General features: G+C 34.2%; 1 protein-coding gene across 4 annotated transcripts in view; it reads right to left on the bottom strand.

Moving 5' to 3' along the window:
* The window catches only part of THEMIS (thymocyte selection associated), a 188,825-nt gene extending 167,098 nt beyond the window's left edge, over positions 1-21,727 (bottom strand). For all 4 annotated transcript variants that reach the window (XR_003005103.1, XR_003005101.1, XR_003005102.1 and 1 more), the window contains exon 1: positions 21,433-21,727. Coding sequence is in view for 1 of the 4 variants with exons in the window: in XM_024759136.1 (XP_024614904.1) it covers positions 21,433-21,523 (91 nt within the window). In the remaining 3 variants the exon portion in view is untranslated. The remainder of the gene's footprint in view (positions 1-21,432) is intronic.
* Between the last annotated feature and the right edge of the window lie 2,338 nt (positions 21,728-24,065).

Raw genomic sequence — 24,065 nt, 5'->3', positions numbered from 1 at the left:
CCTTAGGAGAGTCATGATAGCAGAAATAGAGGCAGTGGGTTATACTGATACTGGAAAAGATGTGAGCCTCTTCCTACCTTTGGGACTTCCAGAGGGACTCTAGAGCAGCACTGTCCATTAGAACTTTCTGCAAGGATGGACATATAATTTGAGCTGCCCAGCACTGCAGCCAACAGCCACATGGGGCTCATGAGCACTTGAAATGTAACTGAGGAACCCATAAATTTGTTTACTTTAATTAATTTAAATTTAAATAGCCACATAATGGCTAGTGGCTACCATACTGAAAAGCATTTCCTTCTTCTACTAAAAGAAAAAAAAAGCTTATACGAGAGCCTAGGTTTTGCTATTGGTAAAGTGCTTCAGAGCTTGGGTAATTTGAGCATCCTTGTATCACCTTGATTGTCCTCTCATACTAATGATGTCAGCAACAAACAACTTAAAGTATAGTCTCTTACACATGTAGTAGGTGATGTATGATTATGGCCAAACGGGGTCGATGTGGAAGGCTGGTTATTAATATTCATGGGGCAGGCATTCCAGAAAGTAAAAATATCACTTTTCAGATTTAAACAAATTAATATGTATTAAATAATTATCTGACATCTAGTGTCTTTCCAAGATGATCTGATTACAAAATAAAAAGCCAGTGGTTGGAGAGAACTTAGAGCAGATTTGAACTGTAGGCAATATATTGCTATGGTTCCAAGTAAGTTCTCCTAAGAGCTTCTTGCAGAGTAACAAAAGACAGGAGAGGCAATGAGAAGTTACCAGGTGCCATGGGGTGTAAGTATGCAGTGAGGAGAGCCTGAATATAATGGCAGCTGCAAACACTGAACTGGCCCTTCACAAACTGGTTAAAGAAAAGCAGAAAAATGGGGCCAAAATGACTCCCAGACCACGATGCTGGGGCAACTAAGAGAAGGCTGGTGTACTAAAATGTGGAAAAACTGTGAAGGAAACACCATGCTCAGTTCCTGATATATTGTTTCTAACGTCAAATGGTCATCCTTAAGCAGAGATGGTCCTATCCAGTTCCTCTTAAACAACTGTTTGCCAGCAGGCTGCATCAGAATTAATTGGGGAAAATTTTAAAATACAGATTCTAGTAGGGCTTCCAAAAATTCTAAATCAGATTCTCCAGGGTAGAACCCAGGAATAGGTTTTCTTTTTTTTAAAGTTCCCTAGTAGATACCAAAGTTCACTTAGGTTTGAGAAATACTGTTATAAATCATGAAATAAGTAAAAGAAAATCAGGACTACATATGTCAATCTGGGAAACGATACAAATTTGGGAGTTAGTTAGTTAAATCTTCAAGAATAAAAACAAAACAAAAGCAACTCTGGATAGATCTGCTCCCCTGAGAGTGAGAATAGAGTATCTGGGACACGTGCAAAGATAAATATTTAATGTTATTATCTGAAATACATCAGCATAGACAATGAAATACATATGTATGTGTTCAATACTTTTAACCTATAGCCCTGAGGAAGGGATGAGAAAAATGTTAATATTTGAAGTACACTAATCAGAAATATAAACCCAGGGTGACTAGTTAACACAAAAAAGATTAATCAGAAGTTCATACTCTTAAAACAACTATCACAAGTGTCACCTACATTTATCTCATATTAACATAGTTTTCTTAATTAGAATAATGAATACCGGTCTTAAGATTGCCTTATTGGTGAAAATGAGTGGTGTTTAAAATGTGTTGATTAGTTTCAAATGTAACACAGGAGCTCCTCTTCCTGCAAAGGGGTATAAGAATCTAGTGAGCCCAATATAGGCCCTGGGCTTCACAATCCTGGTTCAGCAGTTGATTCAAAGCAGTTTTGTCATCTAACTAGAAAGATAGCTGGAATACTGCTGCAGAAGTCTCTAATGAACCTTTCGTGCAAGGTGCCGTCAGAGCATTTAAAAAGACAAATAGATGGGACTACATCAAGCTGACACACAGGTCACATAAGTGTTTTGATGCCTGCTTGCAAATAAACATCTTACATTTGACAAAATTTCATTGTATGAGACCACGTACTTCGAAGGATTGAAGGCTACCAAAATCTACCAGAAATAACCTAATAACGGTGAATGACAAAATCCATTCTGGTCAGTTTGCAACAAAAGTCATTTTCTCCAGAAAAGTTGGCATGACTTTTTTTTTATCAGTCACTCTTAATAAATAGGATGAAATTAATATTCACCATGGGTTTATTTCAATAAATAAGAGCTACTAAATTTTACTGAGCATTGAGCTTGTGTTTTTTTAAAACATGATGTTCCCTTGAATAATTCTGCTTTGTTTTTTAGAGAAAACTGACTTAGAGGACCAACCAGCATGAAGCCCAACAGTAAAAATACAATGCTGCAGGTCATTTGTCAGATGAATGACATCTATCAGTAGATAGTTTCACTGTCAAATTTTTAATGAGAACTTGCAAACGAATGGCTTATTGTTCCAAGTAAGAAGAGAACGTTCTTAACAGCAGAAGTTAAAATTTCCATTCTTACTTCCATCTTTAGTGGTTTAAAGCACTCATTTAAACTTTAAAGCACGTTGCAATAAGAAGTAGTTTACTAAATGTCATCTTTAAAGAAGTCTTCTTCAACATAATGTTATTTCTATACCAAAAAAGTTTCATTAGGTATATTATCAGAAAATTCCGATGTTCTAATTAGTAGTTGACCAAAACTATATCATATATCAATCCAGGAGTGATCACACAACCCGTCAAGCACTTGTTAGTGTAGAGCACCACATGACACACCTTTGTAGCTGTTCTGTCTGACTTCATGAGGATTCTTGACTTCTTTGAGAGGGCTATGGTGACTTAATGAGCTTTGTTACTGCAAATTCAGCATACTGCCAGGTATTCAGCTGCCATTCAGTGAATTAGCTGAATAAATGGATATTCTTGGGGATTTATTTAATCACTTATTTATGTTTCCTTATAGTTAAGTATCATTAAGAAAGATAATCGTTGACCCTGTTATTTGAAAAAGAAAGTTTTGTTCTTTTTATTAATAATCAGTGGATAGAATAATTGCACAAAGACTTTGTGGATAGGTCTCTGCCTCTATAAAATGAGGAGGTTAATTTTGTTGATCCAGAATGCTGTCTTATTCTAAAGAGTAGATTTACTAGAAATGTAGAAAAACACTTTTTTTTTTTTAATGGACAAATTACGAGAGGGCAGGGTATAGAGAAAAGAAAAAGAAAATGGATCCTTGGGGCAGTCGGCTGCTTCTCCTGTCGCGGCTCTGATGCACTGGGAGAGACCAGACCGAGGCAGCCAGCGTGGGGACGTCAGCATAGCAATATCACAGCCTGTGGCTGACCTTCCAAGCTCGGAGCTGCCCCCTCCGCGTCCGATCCGACGCGTCTCACTAAGCTGGTCTTCCAGGATTTACAACCCTCCCTCTCCAGGCCGGTCCCGCCGTGGCGTATTTTCCTACCTGCCAACGGAAGCTGCACCTGCATTAACCTTCCTCGGGCGGCCATGATTTACACCCGACCCCAGAGCCCGCTCCCAGCCCGGTCACTAGGGTCACAGTCACCTCCTAATCCTGATTTTTTTAAAGCATGCAGTGCGTGTATAGTCGACCTGGAATTTCTTTAGGTGTCATCTCTATTATTATCTTCTTAATTATTTGTCCTTTCTTTGAGAGAAAAACTTGATAGCAGTGGATGTTATTTTATACGCTCCCCCCTCCCCACCGGCTTCTGTTTTACTACAGCACATAACTGGTACTCAAAGTACATTACTGTCAAAAAGCATCTGTAAACGTATCCAGTTGCATATGACTACAGTACAGAGGAGAATGGAAGGGAGGCAGGGAGGGAGGGAAGGAAAAGAGGAAGGTCCAGCCTGTGTCTGTTCTAAGACAAGTTCAAATTTTTATTATTGTCAAGTTCCTATTATCTCTCTGAACATGCTAAATCGTTGCTGAGTTTTTTTTTTTAATTACTGGAATAAATACGTACACTATAATATATTTAAATAGGGATTTATTTAAATTAGTAACTATTCAAAGTCAGAGTGGTCTCTGATAATGAACACAATTCAAAACTCACATGATTTGATTTCACAAGTTCTGGGAAAAACTGTTTTAAATATGTTTTAGGTCTTTCCGGATGTCAATAAAGAAGTAACCAAAAAAAGTCCTTTGGTCTGTGGTTAGAATTCACACATCGTTTATGGGGCAGGTGTTCTTTCCTTAACTGACACAAGTGCTGAATCACTAAAACCAACCCTTCTAATCTAGAGTAAAACGGTTTAGACCTAATTATAACAATCAGAAAATCAGAAAGTTAATTTCATTACATAGATTAGTAGAAGCCGTCCCCATTTCCTAATAAATTATTTTTCTTTAAAATAACAAAATCTTCTCAAATAATGTCTTTCGCCATTTAAAAATATTATTTCACATGAAAAAGTTCTGTTTCATTTAAGTAAATTTCATCTAACAGCTTTGCTAAAATCTTAGTTTTAAAAAGGTGCAATCTTTCCAAATATTTATTAGAAGTAGAAAAAGTAGATGTCCCAATTAAAATGTAAAGTTTTCAAATTCAAGACTTTGAATACTGCATCAAAGATAGACATTTCTAAAAATAATTTTTTAGATTTTTTTTAACACCTTACTTGAAATTACCTTCTCTCCGGTTCTCAGTGCTTACTCACCAGTCATTTAGCAGGGCCTAACAAAATTTATTAGTATTATAGTATACAAGAGTATAAACTACTACATGTAAGGCAAAGTTTTTTCTTTTCCTTTAGTGTTTTTCAGTGTTAAATAATTGACTGATAATTTGTACCTATTCAAATGAATTTAGTAGTTAATAACCCTAACCAAAATGTCTATTTCACAGCAGTTGAAAATCTAGCAGCCAATAAAAAATACAAGTTTTACTTAATTTATTGCTTACTCACTTCTTTATACTTATAAGATGAAGGAAGTATATGAATAATCTATATTTATATGATTATATGTAAAAACATAGGCTAGCTCTCCATTTTTTAATATTTTTATTGCATAGTCAAGGTTGGTACTTAACAATTAAGTGAGAAAATTTTAAGTATGAACATTCTACAATAGATGTGAATGACATGTGCCATTGTACAAAAATGCCCACAGTTTGGAACATTTCCACTTAAGTAAACAACACAGAAATTTTGCTGGCAGTTATTTTCCTCCACAGCTTTTGAAAATAATACAACTGATATTATCTTATCTGAGCTTCTTTTGCTTGTTTTTAATGTACCTATTTTAGGAATTTTTCCTAAAATAAGGCCTGCTTCAGCTAAGTTTTAGGGAAAAATGTGTTCCATTCAAGTACAAACACAAAATTGCCCTAAACTTTAAAAATTCTTTTACATTTTTAAACTTCAAATATTTTTATTCTATTTTTAAAAATGTAATGTTCAGTTAGACTGAAAGGGTAATTCATTGATCTGTAGTGTATGGCCTAAAGGCAATCTAAGAGCCAAATTGTACAGCAGCTACAATTTGGCTCTTAGAAGTGTTAAGCCTTAGATAAAAAATGATTCCAAAGTTTTTATAGGAAAAAATTCAACATCATTTCAAATAAGATTATGCCTTAATGAATATAATTTTTGCATATTACCAAATCAACATTTTTTCAAATAAAACTGAACGTTTAGGTTTATCAAGTTCTATTCTGACAGTCATCTTAGTGTCCAACCATATACCACTGACATAAATAGAGCAAATTTATATTTATTTAATAAATCATATTATCAATTTCAAATATTGGGATATAATGTTTTACTTAATTTTAAAGCTTAGATATAAAAAGTATTCAACTTTCACTCTCTGTGAACTTAGGTCATCCAGAATCAAGAGCAGTTCTAAACCTGTGAAGCTCAACAGAATATGTTGTAAATATGTAGAAAATTTTACTGTAGAAATGTAATTCTTGTCTTTAATAAATCATGATAAATATAAGCTCATGTAGAGAAATACTGGTGCTCTGTTTTGAGTTAGCTGAAATTCTTTCTTAAGAATGTGACAGGCCATATTTCATTAGATTTTTACATAATTTTATTCCTCTTGAGTCTGTATGGACCAATATCAATATTGTGAATTCATATTAAAAAGTGAAAAAAGTTTTCTTTTGTCCTAATATTTAAAGCCTATGAAATATGAATAAATGCAAGTTGAATACAATGTTATAATTTTCAAATTTTCGCTGATTTTACTACCATATCCCTAGCTGATTAAATTAAGCTTGAAGAAAATTAAATTCAATTAGCCATAAAAGAATTATGTCGGAATTAAAATAGCACAATTTTTTGCCATATGAACTCTTATATATGCATCAAATTAATAAAAGTCATGTTCATATAATGCATAATTCACTATGTATCATTATTCAATATACTTATCTAACCGGTTTAATTTTTTAATGTCATATTTCAATACTTATCAAACTGCAATTGTAACCAGTAATCAGTAATAAGATATTAAAAGACAAAACAAATATTTATTAATACAAGTTATTTCTTGTGTATGTTTATAACCCAACTGTATAGTCAAACAGTAAATAGTTATAAAATTTCTAAAAGCATTGATGGTTCTCTAAGGATAGGATTCACTATAGAATTTTGTAAACTCTTCAAGTAGGCGGAGCAAGAATAAACTTCACTATAAGTTTTATCCCTGGGGCAAATAGGCAAACAGGTGACTTGAAAATGTAAATAATAATAATGATTTCAGCAGATAACTCCAAGGATTAAATATCTTTATAAATACAATTTAAAAATTTAATAAGATTAAATATATATGTGTACTTGTACTAAATTTGTGTATAGATGAGAATATATAAAGTATTATTTAATTAAATTGTGTTAATGTGTTGTATTAGATATATTCACATATATTTATGTATAGACATATACATATATAAAATACATTTATACATTTATTACATATGCTTACACACCCAAATCTATACAAAGACACCTGGCCCATAATAATCCTTCAGTATTTAGAGCTATAATCATAATCACTAAGCTACCATAAACTATGTGCTGATAACAAACATTTATCTCTGACACTCTCTCATTCTAGTGCTCTGATTCATTTATTTTCATTGACAAACTAGCCCACTTTCTCCTGTTTCTCCTCCAACAGAGACTTTTTTTTTCTTTCTTTTTTTTTTTTTGGCGTGACCAACTCCTCTTCTATCCATATTTTCCATGTTGGTGTTCTCTGAGATCCACATATTTCTTCTGACCTGACACATGGACTACAGGGCAATCCCTGAAACAAACTTCTTTCATGCACTTACTATTCTGTAATATTAAATCTGAGAATTTTACTATGCTTTTTACTTCAGACATACATTTTCGTGGGCTATTGTTCATCTGCATCTGAATGTCCTACAGGAGCTTCACACTCTTTGGAACGTAACTGAATCATGCCTCTATCTCCAAAACGACTGCTGCTCTTGTGGCAAGTCTTATAAGTAATATTTTTATCACCTACCACATTTACTTAGCCCAGAAACCTCCAGTCTGTCATCAACCCCTCCCTCTTGCTCACAGCTTCTCATAAACTGTCAAGTTCAGAATATTCTACCCAAAAAGACCACCGATCCTGTCTTTTCCCTTCTATTTGTAGCTGCTATTAGCTCCTTGTTGTTTGTCTCATATCCATCTAGTAAATCTCTACAGGAATGGATGTCTAATCTACCATCTGAGATGATTTTTTTGCCTTAAACATTTCAGAAATTCTTTAGCTTTATCTATAATTTTCAAATTTACAATGAACATGATCTACTTTTTTACCATCAGGAAAACACATTATAAAAATAATATCCTTTTAAAGGTTCCTATTGATTACAGCATAAATTCAATACCCTTATTATAGTTCAGAAGCCACTTAAATTATGACCACAAATTATCTGATCACCTATTATTCCCTGAGCTGTTCTTGAACCATATTTCGAATTTCCAAACTTGTATAAGGATCTAAACACTTTTCTCTCATTCTAAAATTTTCTTATTTGCCTGCTCAACTTCTATATAGGCTGCAGAAAAAAAAGTCACCACCTCTTGGTAAGTTTTTTGTGTGGTAAGCTGTTTGGGTGGTAAGTTCCCAGTGTTCTCAAAACAGTTTATATCTATTAAAGCACCTTTCACATTGTATCACAAATATTGATTTTTAAAAAATCTATCTTCCTTCACTGGCCTAAGGAGTCCTTAAGGGCAAGAATCAAACTCTATTCATTTTGTAGAAGGAAGGATAGAAGGAAGAAATGAATTGTAGATATACAAAGAATTGTAGATATACAATTTAAAGGAATAATTTCCATGATTTTAACATATTTTGGCAGGAAAAAGAAATATGATATTTACTATATTCAAAACACAATATTTAAAAATATTACCTCCTCCAAATCTTACTTTTCCCAAGAGGGAAGAACATTTTCATGGTATTTAAAAATTGCTATAAGAAGCACTTTTGAACATTATATTTATGGGCTTATTTAAGCAAAACTATGCTCTGACTTCTGCAAATGTACACGTGGTTTCATCAGTATTCTTTTTGATAAACAGAAGAAATGGCTAATGGAGTCTCTAGTCATAGTGAAGACAAGAGTTCCAGCATTGCTTTAGTTGTTTTTGCTAATGTAGACTGATATCTCCAAGTTGCCAATTCTTCTAAGAGTAAAACTCTTACAATATCCAAAAGGACCATATATGGTTCTCCACAATTTCCTCTCTAATATCATTTCTGTTCACTCTCCTCCTCCTTCCAGACTTACTGGTTTCTCACTTTTTCTGGAATATGCCAACACACTCTCACCATAACACTTTGCTAAAGATATTCTCTCAACTTGGAAAGCCATTTACCCAGATATCTGTTTGGTTAACTCCCTCACCTCTCTCAGCTAGAGAGAGCTTGCTGTACTTAAATCATCCCCTGCATGCTTTGTAACTGTGTAGAAAGTTGATTAATTCTTCTGTTACTTGGAATTAAGGCTTTTGAAAATTCTGGCTAACTCAAATGGATCTTAGATCTAAAGATAAGATAAAACTCTTGTAAAAAAAAAAACTGGGGCTTCCCTGGTGGCGCAGTGGTTGAGAGTCCGCCTGCCGATGCAGGGGACACGGGTTCGTGCCCCGGTGTGGGAGGATCCCACATGCCGCGGAGCGGCTGGGCCCGTGAGCCATGGCCACTGAGCCTGCGCGTCCGGAGCCTGTTGCTCCGCAACGGGAGAGGCCACAACAGTGAGAGGCCCGCGTACCGCAAAAAAAAAACAAAAACAAAAACAAACAAAAAAAAACTGTGCAGTAATGGGTTAACTATTACTTGGGGTGCTCAAACTCTGCACATTTCAAAAAAAGGACTAGCCCTTGCTTGGCTCCTGAGAGATAACATCTAAGCCCCTGGAATATCCTGCCAGAGAGAGTGTTTCTGTATATCTGGGATCTTGGGCCACACCAGATAGTTTATGGGAACAATGTGATCTATGGTGAATGCCTGTTTTTGCTCACTTGGGGTCCTGGATCATACCACTTAATCTCTAGAGGGCCTAGAGACCCAGTAGCTAAGGTCAGTCACACAAATCCTCAACGCCTATGTAACTGCTCCCATAAAAACACTGGACACAAAGGCACAGATGAGCTTCCCTAACTGAAAATACCTTGTCCTTGTTGTGACACATCATCCCTAGGAGAATTAAGCACTATCCGTGTATCTTCACCAGGAGAGGATAACTGACAGTTCGTGCCTGTTTTCTCATACACCTTGCCATATATGCCTTTTTCCTTTGCTGGCTTTAGTTTCTATTCGTTCCCTGTGATAAACCGTAACTCTGAGTATAACAGGTTTTCTGAGTTCTGTATTTCTAGAAAATCAACAAGACTAGGAGTGATCTGGTAGGCCCCCAACGCAAAACAGGAGGAAATTTTTGTGACTTTGGGTTAGGTAACATGATAACAAAAGTACGAGCCCCCAAAAAACTGATAAATGGGCTTCTAAATTTAAAACCTTTTTGTTTCAAAAGATAACATTATGAAAGTGAAAAGACAAGCCACAGAAGGGAAGAAAATATTTTCGATTACATATCTGAAAATATTTGCAAATCAAATATCCAGAATACAGAAATAAGTCTTATAGCTCAATAACAAGAGGATAAAGATTGGCAAAAAATTTGAAGAGACATTTTATTTTAAAAAAGACAAATAAATTCCTAATAAGCCCAGGAAAAAATGTTCAACATCACTTGTCAATAAGGAAATGAAATTAAAACCACAATGAGATACCTTTGGCTATGATACAAAAGACAGTACCAAGTTTTGGTAAGGATTTGGAGAAATTGGAATCCAAATACGTTGTAAATGGGAACGTAAAATGGTACATTATTCATGTTATCTCCAAAAGGGAAATAATACAAATGACCTTTAACTGGTGTTGGATAAACAAAATGTGGTATATCCATACATAAAATACTATTTAGCAACAAAAACACACCAGAATATTAATATATGCTCCAACATAGATGAACCTTAAAAACATTAAGCTAAGTAAAAGAAGTTAGTTTCAAACGACTACATACTGTGTGATTTATTTTATATGAAATGTCCAGGAAAGGCAAATTTATAGATAGAAAGCAGAGCAGTGGTTGCCTGGGGCTGGAAATGTAAGCGATAATGATTGGCAAATAGCTCAAGGGACTTCTTTGAGGTGATGGAAATAGTCTAAAATTGGTGGTGGTTGCACAACTCTATAAATTTACTAAAAATCATTGAACACCTATAATGGATGAATTTTATGGTTTAAAAAATTATACATCAGTTAAGCTGTAAGAAAAATCTAATGGGAAAGCATAGAAAAATAAATAATAACCTACACGATATATAAGAAGAAGATAGTGTTTTGGTTAAAAAAAAATGAAGATATAATAATGAAGATAGGGAATATAGCGAAGGAGGAACAGAAAATTTGCAGTATTAAACAGGGTGGTCAGGTAAGCCTCATAGAGAAAGGAGTTAGCCAAGTTGACATCTAGTTGAAGAGCTTGCCAACCCAAGGGAAGAGTGTGAGCAAAGCTTTAAGGCTGGAGCATATCCTCAAGTTTGAGGAACAGTGAGGAGGTCAGTGTGGCAAGAAGAAGATTAGCAAACAATAAACTCAGAGAAATAATGGGAGTAAGGAGAGAAAAATAAAAGGCCTTATTATCCATTGTAAGGTCCTTATTTTAAGAAAAAATGGGAGAGCCATAGGAGGTTCTTTAACAGAGGAATGGCATAATCTGGCATACCACTTAAAAGCATGACTCTGGATGCTATGAGAATAGACTTCAGGAGTGAAAGAGAAGTAGGGAGACAAATTAGGTGGCTATTTTGATAATCCTGGCAATAAGTTATGATGATTTGAACCAAGGGGGAAGATGGAGGTTGCAGTGCGAGTGGTGATATTCTGGATAAAGCATGGGGGAAAAATTGGCATCAATTTTTCTCCTTTTAAAAGTTAATTCATACTTTTAAAAGAACTAGAAGATAATACATCAAAATGTTAATAATATTTCTATTTGATAAAGTTATTGAATATTTGTGCTTCTACTTTGTCTAACTTTCTAGCCATGTGCATGTATTATTTCTATAGGGAAAAATAGAATTTTTTTCAATATCCAGTTCACTGAACAAGATCATAATGCAAACAAACGTTTTTGCAAAAATTTTAAGTCAACACCAAACTGGTTACATATATGAAGTAAATAGTAATAGATGGTAATGTTAGCAATATGCAGAATAGTCAAAGAAGCAACAGATATTTCCTGAATACAGAGCGGCGAACTCACCTTTCCATAAACATGCGGTAACATCATTACCAACTAACTTTCCTGGCATTATATGACTCTCTCCAGAATGTCTAATGTCTAATTTTTTTAACTGATAGTAAGTGCAGTTCCAGTCATAATAAATATAACTTATATCAGTAAGGAAATTTTGTTATGCTGAGATAACGAACAACCTCAAATTCTCAGAGATTTAAGTAACAAAGGTATATTTCTCATTTCATTACATGTCCAGTTCAAGTGGGTGAGGGAAGGGTCTCTAATAATTATAGTTACTTAGGGACCCAGACTGTTGAAGGCTCCATTTTGACATGATCTACCAGGATGAAATATGTTAAATCATGAACTAGTTCTTAAAGCATCAGTCCAAAATGATACACCTTATCTCTGCTCTCATTACATTGGCCAATGCAGGTCCTATGGCCACAAAAGTGTAGGGAAGTCCAATTCTATGATGTACTTGAAAGAAAGAGAAAAATCTATGATAATTATTTTTACAAGATGTGAGATAAGAGAAGAAAATGTTAGACCTTCAATTCATACTCATTTTTATATAAACAAAATTAACCTATACTAATATTTAATACAAAGGTTTTCTAAAATTTAATTTTAAACTTCATTAGTATTTAATGATAAAGAAATCTTAATTTATTCCTACATCAGATGGTCATATGACATGTATAGTCCACAATATATTGAGACAGATTGGGAATTCCAAAAGAATAAGAGTTAAAAGAATTGTCCTAATTCATTCATAACTTGCAATACTTCCATATAATGGATTTTACACGAGTCAAGTAAGGTTGTTTTAAGAATTATTATAATCTAATTTCAACTATCACAAAATAGACAATAACTTTGTAAGATGCCTACAAAGATATTTGAGAAATGCAGACCCTATCAAGAAGATGGCAGAATGACACTTCTATTCCTAGTACAAACTTGTCATCAGCTACATACAACTGCTGTCTAAAGAAACTGCCAAAACCAGATTTATAAAGAAGGTTACTTCACATATGGATTGATGGCCACCAACATTAATGATAAATCTTCCCTAAGCATATATTTTATATGGTGTATACATGCTGTATACTGGACCTTTATAAGATATCTTTAAGAGCTATTATTTACAAGTACTGAAATAAATACATTAGAGCTATGTCCTTGAATCACTCTATCACGATATTAAATCAACATTTTTATAAATATTGAAGTATTCAGTAATGGAAATGTTTAATATTTTCAATAATGTTCAATAATAGTTAATATGTTATAACAAAGTTAACTTTTGTGAGAGAAAATGGGTTTTATTATTAATAAAAATTTAAATTGTTTAAAATACTATTAATTTTATATTTACTTTATCCTCTTACAATTTCAATTATTTTGTATGCCTTAGAATGACCATAAATATCAATAAAGAAACTGATATATTAAGGTTTATATTATAAACAAAAATAAATTATATATAATTTTTTTTTTCCACCAAAACTCTCTCTCCAAAAAAAAAAACAAAAAAAAAAACTCTCTCTCCCCAGATCTTCATAACTTTGTCAAATGAACAAACCTAATCATTTAGGTCAAAGTCCTCTCATGCATCCTTTAGTCTACCCCTTCCTCACACCTCATATCAAATCTATTAGCAAGTCCTGACATTTCTACCTCCAAAGCATATCCTAAATTGGTCATTTCTCTTCCAGCTGAATGAAGGCCCCATGATCTCTCTTCTGGATTATTACATGGTCCTAATGTGTCTCAACCCACTTTTGCCCCACTAACACCAGAGCAGCCAATGATTCTCCTAAAAAGGTGATCAGGTCCTGTCAATCTCTTGCTGCAAACTGGTCATTAGCACTGATAAAATCTAAACTCCTTGAAATGCTCTTGCCCACTCCTTAAACCTCTTCTCATAAGATCTCCTCTCTGCTTTCTTCTGTATGTTCAACATACAGGGATATTTTTCTCTTCCTCAGACTAAGCCCCTTTTGGTCCCCAAATGTTTGCACTAGCTGTTCACTCTGTTTGAAATACTCATCTCCTGGATATTTTCTTGTCTGATTCCTTCTAAACATTCAGGTCTCTGCTACTAAATCAGCTCTTTAGAGTGGCCTTCCCTGATCATTTTATCTTAGAGGTCTCCACCTGCTTCCCCAGCCCCACTCTGTACTAAATTATGTGTTCCATGGCCTTTAAGGCCTACAAAATTTGTACATCCCCACGTCCTCAGCCTCATCTCCCACTACACTTCCCTTCAATTGCTCTGCTTTATCCTCACTGTCTCCTCTTTGTTTCTTAATTAGATGAAGAAATCTGTTATGTGGTTTGCACTTGCTCTGTCCTCAGCAGAAATGTTCTTCCAGAAATGTGCAAGGCTCATTAGCTTAGTTTCTTCTGGCCTCTGCTCAAATTTCATCTCATCAGAGATATCTGCCCTGATCACCCTATCAAAAGATCATCTCTTCCCTCTGCTTTGCTTTACTCTCTACCTATTTAGATCTTCATGGTACTTGTGTATATTTTAAACCTGTGGGTTGTTTGTCATTTGTTCCAGCCACTGGAACATAAGCTCCAATAGGGTAGTGGCTTACCCCATCCCCTCCATGATTCTAGCCTTTTGAATAATGCTTGGTAATGTGTTATTGTAATTTATATAAGCTAGTACATGCTGAGGCTCACTTGATGTTTGTCTATAAAACATGCTGCTATGATCATTGTAATACAATCATTTTTACTTTTTGTAATTATATTTTAAGTTAATTTCTAGAGGTCAGATGTTTATGTACATGTTATATGTGGATGCTTATTGCTCAGTTGAGACCTAAAAAGTCTGTAACCATTTACACACCCACTGCCTGCGTCTCCTCTCATTTCTGCACATTCACACCTACATTGGGTTTTGTGGATCTTTTTAATATCTGTGACCTAAGAAATGATTCAGTGATTTATTGCTTTATTTGTATTTTATTGTTAGTAAATTTGAAAATTCTTATATGATTCTGGCATGTAAGCTGCCTTTTATATCTTTTTCCCATTTAAAAATTTTATATTCATGTTTGTTTATTGTTATTTAATAAATTCCTTATACACTGAGGATATTTACATTCTATCTGCTATATATATGTGAATATTTTCCCAGTTTGTAGTTTGTCTTTCATCCACATTTATGCAATTTTTTTCAAGAAGGAAGTTTTCTATTTCATAAATTCGATGTTTTCATTTTTTAGAGTCCCTAGTTTAATATTCTTCTGTGGCTTCTTTGAGCATTTTTATTGTTAATATTTTAACTTTTAATATTTTTTCTCCATTTTAACTTATGTTGGGATATGCAGCAGTAGCAGAATTCAAATTAGTTTTACTTTTTAGAAATGGTTGATCAGTTTTCCTCATAATATGCCAATATTATGGCAATCACAATAATAATAGTTAAGATTTACTGCAAGATTTCTATTGGTCAACCATTTTGCTAACTATTTTATATACAATAGCTCAATTGATCTTCACATCAAAAAAAAACTTCACATCAATTTTCAAGGTTATGATGAAGCTTTTTTTTTCTTAAGAGAGGGACAAAGCAAATGTTGAATGTTGTAAGTTGACCATGAAATCATCTCTCATGTGTAAACAGTCAGGAGGCCAAGTCCTGAATGTATAACACACAGATCTATGCCTTATCTCATGAGGTAGGGCAATCCAATAAGTGTCTGAGCAACATGCTATTGAGTGTATCATGCTGCCTATTATCATTGTTGTTGTAAACTGGGAGTATTCAATCCAGTACCACAGAACCTTACATGACTTCATGTCGCCTTCCTCAAGTTCCTTCAAACCTCCATTCCCCAAAAATCTCCTGTCATGGAGTCATCACCACAGCACGGGTGAAGCCGGTTCCACTGCCTGCACCAACACGAGAAGCATCAAGAGGAGGAAGAATATGTTTCCTTGCACTTAAAACAAGGGACACCAAAAAAATGGAAATAAATGCTTAGGAAAATATATTCCAAATGAAAACTGGAGTAGCAATATGATTATCAAACAAAATAGGACTTAATAAAAAGCTATATAGGGTAAAGGATGATAATAATAGAGTTGAAGATATAACCCTCATAGCATAAGGACATGCAACAACTAAACCTCAAAAATATGATGCAACAAAAGATAGAAAGAAATGAGGAGTGAACTAGAAAAATGAATTGCTGAAGGACTATTTCACATAACCCTCTCAGAAAATGACAGGTAAAGCAGAAGAAAAATAAGCAGTGAGAGCAAGATCTGAACAAAACAATTAAAAACAAGCTATCTGGTATATAGACAGAGATAGTGTACTAAACAACAAAACATGCTTTTTGAGCTCACATGAAATATTTCCAAAATAGGACATGTTTCATGTCATAAAGGAAGCCTGAATCAATTTCAAAGGAACAATAATATAATACAGACTATTGTTCTCTAACAACGTACAATAGAATTAGTAATTAAAAGCAAAGAACAGCTAAAGGAAAATTTATATTATCAGTAAATAAAATAAATAGCCATTGGATTTAAAAGGAAAAAATGTTCTTAGAACTGAGTAAGAGTGAAAATACTACATGGCAAAATTTATGGGAAACAAAGAAATATTTAGAGAAAAATACAGGTTTAAGCACACTTATCAAGAAGCAAGAAACGTTTTTAAAATGACTGTGATTTAAACTAGGAAGCTAGAAAAGGAGCAAGAGAGCAAACAGGACGCAAGAAAATAATGAAGACTAAGTCAAAAATCAATGAGAGAAGCAAAACAACAGAGAATTTTAACAAAACCAAATTCTGATTTCCCTCCAAAAAATTCTATGTCCAGTAGTTCTTACAGAATTCTACCAAATTAAAGGAAGAGTTTAAAGCCCATTTCTTTTTTTGCAAATACCTCAGAAAATAGAAAACAACAAAATCTATGTAGCTCATTTTAGAAAGCTAGTGTTATCTTGAATCTAAAATAGTAGATGAGTCTATTAGCTCATTTCAATTACAATCAAATGTAAAAATCTTAAATATAATATCAAACTCCTACACTGTATTTCAAATGTATATATGTATAATATGAAAGGATCCTTCAATCTGAAAAGTCTTTAAAGGTAATCTACATTAGCAGACTGAAGAAACCAAACCATGTTATTATCTTAGTCAATGATACAGTATTAAGTTCAATACCTATTTATTATGAAAATACCTAGAAAGCAAGGAATAGATAGGAACTTGCTTAATTTAGTGATAGTTAAACACCAGTTCTAGAGCATTACACTTAATGGAGGAATTTTAGACACATTTTCTTTATGATTCAGAATTCCCATTATTTAACACAGTACTGGAGGCCCTGGACTATACTATGAAGGTAAGAAAAAACGACAGTTGTAGAACATGGTAGGGAAGAGACACAACTTGATATTTTTCTAATGACATCAATATCTATTTAGGAAAACCAGAGAAATAAAAAAGATAAACTATGAGAATTAATGAAAGTTCATCAGTACTGCTAATAATATTCACCTGCATTTTTCCACTTCAGTGGTAACCAGTGAGAACAGAGGAAATATGGTATCTATCAATATAGCAATATAGTATGTGTACGTGTCTGCATTCTAGGAACTAGCTTAGAATACATAAGATCTCTATGGAGACATATTTTTTAAATTCTAATACATGATCCAAAAAATGAGCTTTTTGTTTGTTTGTTTGTTTTAATGAGAGATAAACTATGCTCATGGATGGGAAGACCTTACTGTTTAAAAAACTGAAGTCATAATTAAAAACATGTCTACTTTAGAAATCCCAGCTCAGAATGGCTTCATTTGGAATTCTACTAAATATTTAAATAAAAAGTGACATCTAATTTATATAATATCTTGAGAATGACAGAAAAAGACTTAACCCAAGAAATTCTATAATTTCAACATAACACAAAAACCTCAGTAGGATGTTATAAGAAATAAAATTTATAAGCCAATTTCATACCCTAAAAGAAATATAAAAGTTCTTTAAAACTAATAAACTAAATTCAGTGATATATCACCAAATTGATTTTATTCCACAAATAAATGGCTTAACATTCAAAAAACATCAATGTAAAAAATCATATTATCACCACAAAAGTTATAGAAAAATATTTGATAAACATACATTCATGACTTTTTAAAAAACTGGTAAAAAACTAGAAACTTCTTTAAACTAAAACAAACATTATATTTAATGATAAATTATTAAAACTTTCTCTCTATGGTTGTGAGTGGGACAAGGAGGTCCTTTATCATTACTCTTATTCAATATTATACTAGAAGCACTAGCTAGTACTTCAACTGAAGGAAAATAAAGTACAATCATTGGAAAGAAGAAATAAGATTCAATCAATATACACAGAAAACTTAAATGTGTACATAACAAATCTAAAATAATCTAAAGATATATTCTTAGAATTCAACAAACACAACAAAGAAAAAATGAAAACGTCAAAAGATACCACTTATAATAGAATTTAAAAACTCAAATAACTGGGCTTCCCTGGTGGTGCAGTGGTTGAGAGTCCGCCTGCCAATGCAGGGGACACGGGCTCGTGCCCCGGTCCGGGAGGATCCCACATGCCGCAGAGCAGCTGGGCCCGTGAGCCATGGACGCTGAGCCTGCACGTCTGGAGCCTGTGCTCCGCAACGGGAGAGGCCACAACAGTGAGAGGCCCAAGTACCCCCCCCCAAAAAAATAAATCAAATAACTAAGAATAAATCTGAAATAGAAATGTAAGAACTCCACAAATAAAAATTATAAAATGTTATTGACAGAAGTGAAAAGAGGTCTATTCATATAACTAGACAGATATACTAGGTTCTTGGATCAGAAGACTTCATTGAAAATGATGTGAATTCTCTCTAAACCAATGCACTGCTAATAACAAATGGGAGAACCAATTTTACAGTAGTAGTTCTCAAATTGGGCTGCATTTTTAATCATCAGGGAGATTTTTTAAAAGCCCAATACTTATCACTTACATAATTAAATATTTGTCTTTTGAGAAGACAGCCAGGCTCTGAAAGTTGCTAAGAAAGTAAATCTTAGACGTCCCCATCACAAGAAAAAAATTGTAATTACATGTGGTAACAAATGTTAACTAGACTTACTGTGGTGATCATTTTGCTATACATACAAATATTGAATCATTATTTTGTATACCTGAAACTAATACAATGCTATATCTAAATTAAATCTCAATTATTTTAAAAAGACTGATAATATCAAATGTTGTCAAAAATATGGGTTAATTCGAGCTCTCATATTCTGCTGGTAGGAATGTAAAGTGGTATAACTATTAGTACTTAGGAAACTTGTTTTCCATTACCTACCCAGGCTGAACATATACACACTGTGTGATGTGGCAATTCCTCTCATTTATACACCCAGTTGAATGCTATACACATGTGAACAAACATGTACAAGAATGTACATGACAACATTACTATTGACATCTCCAACTGGAAATAATCTAAATGTCCATTAGTAGTGGAATGGATAAATAAATTGTGATATATTCATCCAACGGAATATTATACACACTGGAATAAATAAACTAATAGAAGAGCATGGATTAATCTTACAAAGATAATGTTGAACAGATATGCCAAACATAAAAAGATACATATTATAATTTTCCATTAATATAAAGTTCATAAATGGTAATGGTTACTTTTGGGGAGGAATGTGGATAATGATTGAGAAAGGGTATAAGACGGAACTTCCAGAATACTTGTAATTTTCTATTTCTTGACCATGATGGTGGTTACATGAATGTACTTAATTTGTGAAAATTCATCAAGGTGTATGCTTCTTTCTCTTAATTGAGGTATAACATAATAGTAAAGTATTAAAAGATGAAGATAGTCTGAACACATGGAGAGTCTATGTTCTTTTGTAAGACTTAGTGTAAGACTCAATTCTTCCCAAGTTAATCTATAAAATCAATATAATCCAATACAAATTTCAGTTGGATTTTTAAAGTAATCAGTTGATTTATTTAAAGACATGTTTGAAAGGCCTATGAATAGCTACATCAACTTAGAATAAAGGAGTAAAAACAAAAGATTGGTTTATACATGAACTATTATTCTAGAGCCATAGTTACAAAAAGAATGCTTCAACACAATTGAGAAAATACAAACTAATGACATAGAAGAGATATTTCAGAGACAGACCAACTGAGATGTGAGCATAATTTTAAGACAGCAACACAAATCAAAGGGGAAAGGATAACTAGCTTAGTAAATGGTGCTGGGAAATTGTGGTTACTATACGGAAAAAAGCTAAAATTGGATTCCTCTCCCCTTCATGGCATAGTTTAAAAATTAAATGTGAAATATAAAACTGTAAAGTTGATATAAAATAACATAGGAAAATATCTTTGTAAACCGAACATGAAGAAGAACTTTCTTATGAGAAACCTCAAAAGCACAAAAAAATGAGACAATAAAATGACTTGGGGCCAGCTTAAGAACAAAGATACATTTCATGATATTATATATATGGAAAAATATGGTCTGATTCAAAATAATCAACTTACAAATGAATTAAACAAAACCGTCTATATAAAACTGAAGGCTGCCTGCACCAATTCATTGCCTACAGGTGTGTGTATGTGTGCTTTTGTGTGTGTGTGTGTGTGTGTGTGTGTGTGTGTGTGTGTGTGTGTGTGAACTGGGTCTGACATTTGTCAAGCTTTGTTTTATTTCATAATATAATACCTAAAAAATTATTTTGTCTATAAAAGGGAAAGATTTGCCTACCAAAAATTCTTCATCTTCCCAGTAGTTTGTCTGTATTTAACTCTACTACTGCCTCAATTCTATGACTCTGGGAACCAAAAATGCATATTTGCCCAGAAAATGACTCTGTCTTACATGTATTCAAACCACTGCTTAAATATTCTACGGTATGTGTTGTATGTGTTGTAGGTCTTAATGCTCTTTTACTGAATTAATACAGTAAGTTACACCAAAGCACACTAACTTATTCAATAATCTTAGCTGAACTCTGACTTTAGAACTCTGCCATAGATTCTTTAAAAATTATCTTGTAATTAGTAAACATTAACTTCTATACCTTCAACTAAGAATGCCACTATTTAAGAAATTGGAAGTTAGGCCACTGCAGAGTGAGAGAAGCGCTGATACAAGCAACTTTTAGAAGTGGTTAAGAGTTTGGTGAATTTTTCTTTCTAAATGCTGTGCTTTTAATAGTTGCTTTTTTTAAACCGTATTTTATATTCTAGAAACATAGATATGGAAAACTTAACTTTTCACTCGAGTTACAACCAATTTCAAAGAAAAGGCAGAAATAATTCATCATTCGTGTTGAACTATTTGAAGGCCAAGAAGCTTCACTCAATTCCTAGTCCCTACCCACCCCCCAGAGTCCTATCTCATTTCTCCCTTCTCCAATACTATTGGGTCTCGACCATTCCTCAATTACTTTCTCTGATGACCACCTTTCCTCTAACAGAATTCATATATTCTGTTAAAATTTTCCACTAAAATTCCCCAGAGCATATACCTTATGAGCACTTTCTCGCCAGAGATTGGAAGGTGCTTACCTTCAAAATAGAAGCCTGACTGGACTTCTAGGACCCTGGGGAGGGTCCTGAGGTCAAGGGAGTGGATGAATTCTTCCAGCGACAATGCCATTGCTTTGGCTTGGGTCTTGCGCAGACCTGGTACTTACAGAAGTAAGTACTTACGAGAAGCTTTTGGCTTCTGGGTGTCACTTGTCTGCAACTGTAGTCTCACTTCATCATTCCTTTCTCAGGCAGGAATGTCACACTGGAGCCCGACTTGGGTGGAGTAGCTCTGTGTGGGGAGGGCAGTGAGGAGGCAGGGGACAAAAGGTGTTACAGCTCTTTTTAGTTCTCATTGTGGCTTCATTTCCTTCTGACATTGAAGTAGAACAGGATGGGGGTGTGGTGAGCATATCTGAACAGACACTGCCAAAAAAGCGAGAATTGACAAGTAGCTCTCTTTGTCTGTCTCTGGTCCAGGTGTGCATCTCAAGCAGGGGCTAGGATGTTTGAGGTCACAGTTGCTTGTGGTTTGTCAACCAGGCAAGAACAGGAATTCAGGACTAAAGTCTAATCTTAAAAAGGGTACCATATTAATTCTTTATCTCTTCACTTCACTTCTAAAGTTTGGCTCTGTGCTTTATTTGCATACTCTCAGGGCTTTTATATTAAATTTGGTTACGAAAGTGCTTTGTGTCAGCTCTTTTCAGAAATCTGATACTCTGAAGAGAGGGGATCGAAACCACTTTTATTCTTCCACATTAAAACTGAATATTAAAGGAGAGTGGGGGAGGAGTGCACTATGCAAAGTGATACAGTAAATTAATATTAATTTTCTAATCGTCGCACTACAGTGAAAGTATCTAAATCCGTTATTAGGAAACCTGAATTTTCTGGGTTTAGCTCTGCTTTTGACTTACAGGTGACATCAGCCTTGTCTACTCTGTCCCTCATTTGTCTCATTTATTTAATGGAGAAAAAGTTAGAGTCAAATAAGTTGTATCATTTCTTCCAAGGCCAAAATTCTACAATTCTGATCATGAGGTCCAAATTTGCAGTGGGGAGGGGTGAGGATGACCAAAGTCAAAGGCAGAAAGAAAAGCCTCATAAAAATAAATCTCTTAAAAATCTTCCACTCTCTAGTCTTTGTATTTAAATAAGACAATATTTTAGAGCTAGAGTATACAGTTCAAGGTGATATTTTTAAAGTCTCTTTAAGGGTGACTAAAAGAACACTGGTTGGTATAAATACAGTGAAAGAAGCTAAGAAGCTGCACATTCTCCTTATAAATTGGACTCCAGGCTCCCTGTCTAGAAATTGTTTTAGCCTTAGGCTGCAAAGAGCATACATAGCCAGGTAGAGAGGGTCAGGGCACATCCCAGCTCCACCTTCACGTAAATGCCTTATTTTGATATAGAGCTTATAAAACTCTTTCAGCTCTTAAAATCACATTTGATACTTGCAATAATCTGCCTGGCTTCATTTCTTTCTTTACAAAACTAAAATTTATAAGGCCACATCAATAGTTTTTTCACCAGTAGCTTCTACTTCCTCATTTGCAACTGTTTTGCTCAAAAACCTCCTAAACTTGATCAGTCTGCCTTCTGCAACCCTTCTCCCAAGCTTAGGCCCTTCAATCGACTGCAAAAATTGTTTACAGCCTAACTGTATCTCACATGGTTCAATATATGAAAAGAGCTGCTATGGACTGCTCCTTAAAAATCGTACATCTGTTAGAACTAGTACCACAGCAAATTTCATTTGATATCTAAACCAAACTGGACTTCACTTGATTTTTAAAATATTTTCCCACATCAACTTTCTACCTTACTAGTCAAAGAAGCTATTTCAAAATATTACCAATCTTTTACAATTGTCTTTGCTACTCCTGCTTTTGCTCTTTCAACAAATGATCTTCCCTTTCTGTTCCATTCTGCTTCTTTCTTTCTCTCAATCTTAGTTAACGACACTACAATTCTCTCACTTTCTCAAGCCGGAAGGCTGCATCAGGGGAGATGCTATAGCCAGCCTCCAAACCCCTCAAGCACTATAGGTGGCAATAATCAATAACACTCACTTTGTTCTTGCTCTGTATCTCCACTATTACTACTTTAGTTCGGATCATAATCACTTCTGACACTGTAGGCAAAGAAATCCTGACATGAACAGCCAAGATGAATTTGACAAATAAGAATAATAAGAGAGTCCCTGAACAACCAAATAGTAAAATCAATTATTAAAGTTTAATAACTGAAACAGCAGATTACCGGTGTAATAATAGTCTGATCAATGAGAATTCAGAAATAAAGCAAAGCATTGCCAACTAAAGACGGTCCCTCACCACCCAGTTTTACAAGAACTGAGTCATTAGCCACTGCAGTTGCTGGTCTTCAACACATCCTGAAAGGAGTTCAGCACAGAGATCAGGAATGAGGCAGTCAGTGCTGCAGGAAAACTGGCAGAACAGGCCTTCAGATAGTTAGATATTCTCAGGAGAAAATTTTAAGAACTCATTTTCTTGCATCTTCCCATTCATAGAAGAGTACTAAAATCATTAACTGAAATATCTGTTCCTCATGACTAGCAGCAATCTTCCACTGAGCTGTGTGCTTGATTGCATGTATGCCTTCTCCAGAATTACATATATGCTAACCTCCCACCCCACCCCTTC

The sequence above is a fragment of the Neophocaena asiaeorientalis genome, unplaced genomic scaffold (assembly GCF_003031525.2).
Source record: "Neophocaena asiaeorientalis asiaeorientalis breed wild unplaced genomic scaffold, Neophocaena_asiaeorientalis_V1.1 scaffold5, whole genome shotgun sequence".
NCBI classification, from domain to species: Eukaryota; Metazoa; Chordata; class Mammalia; order Artiodactyla; family Phocoenidae; genus Neophocaena; species Neophocaena asiaeorientalis.
The sequence above is the reverse complement of the archived record's forward strand: the minus strand, read 5'-3'. Positions and strand labels throughout refer to the sequence as shown.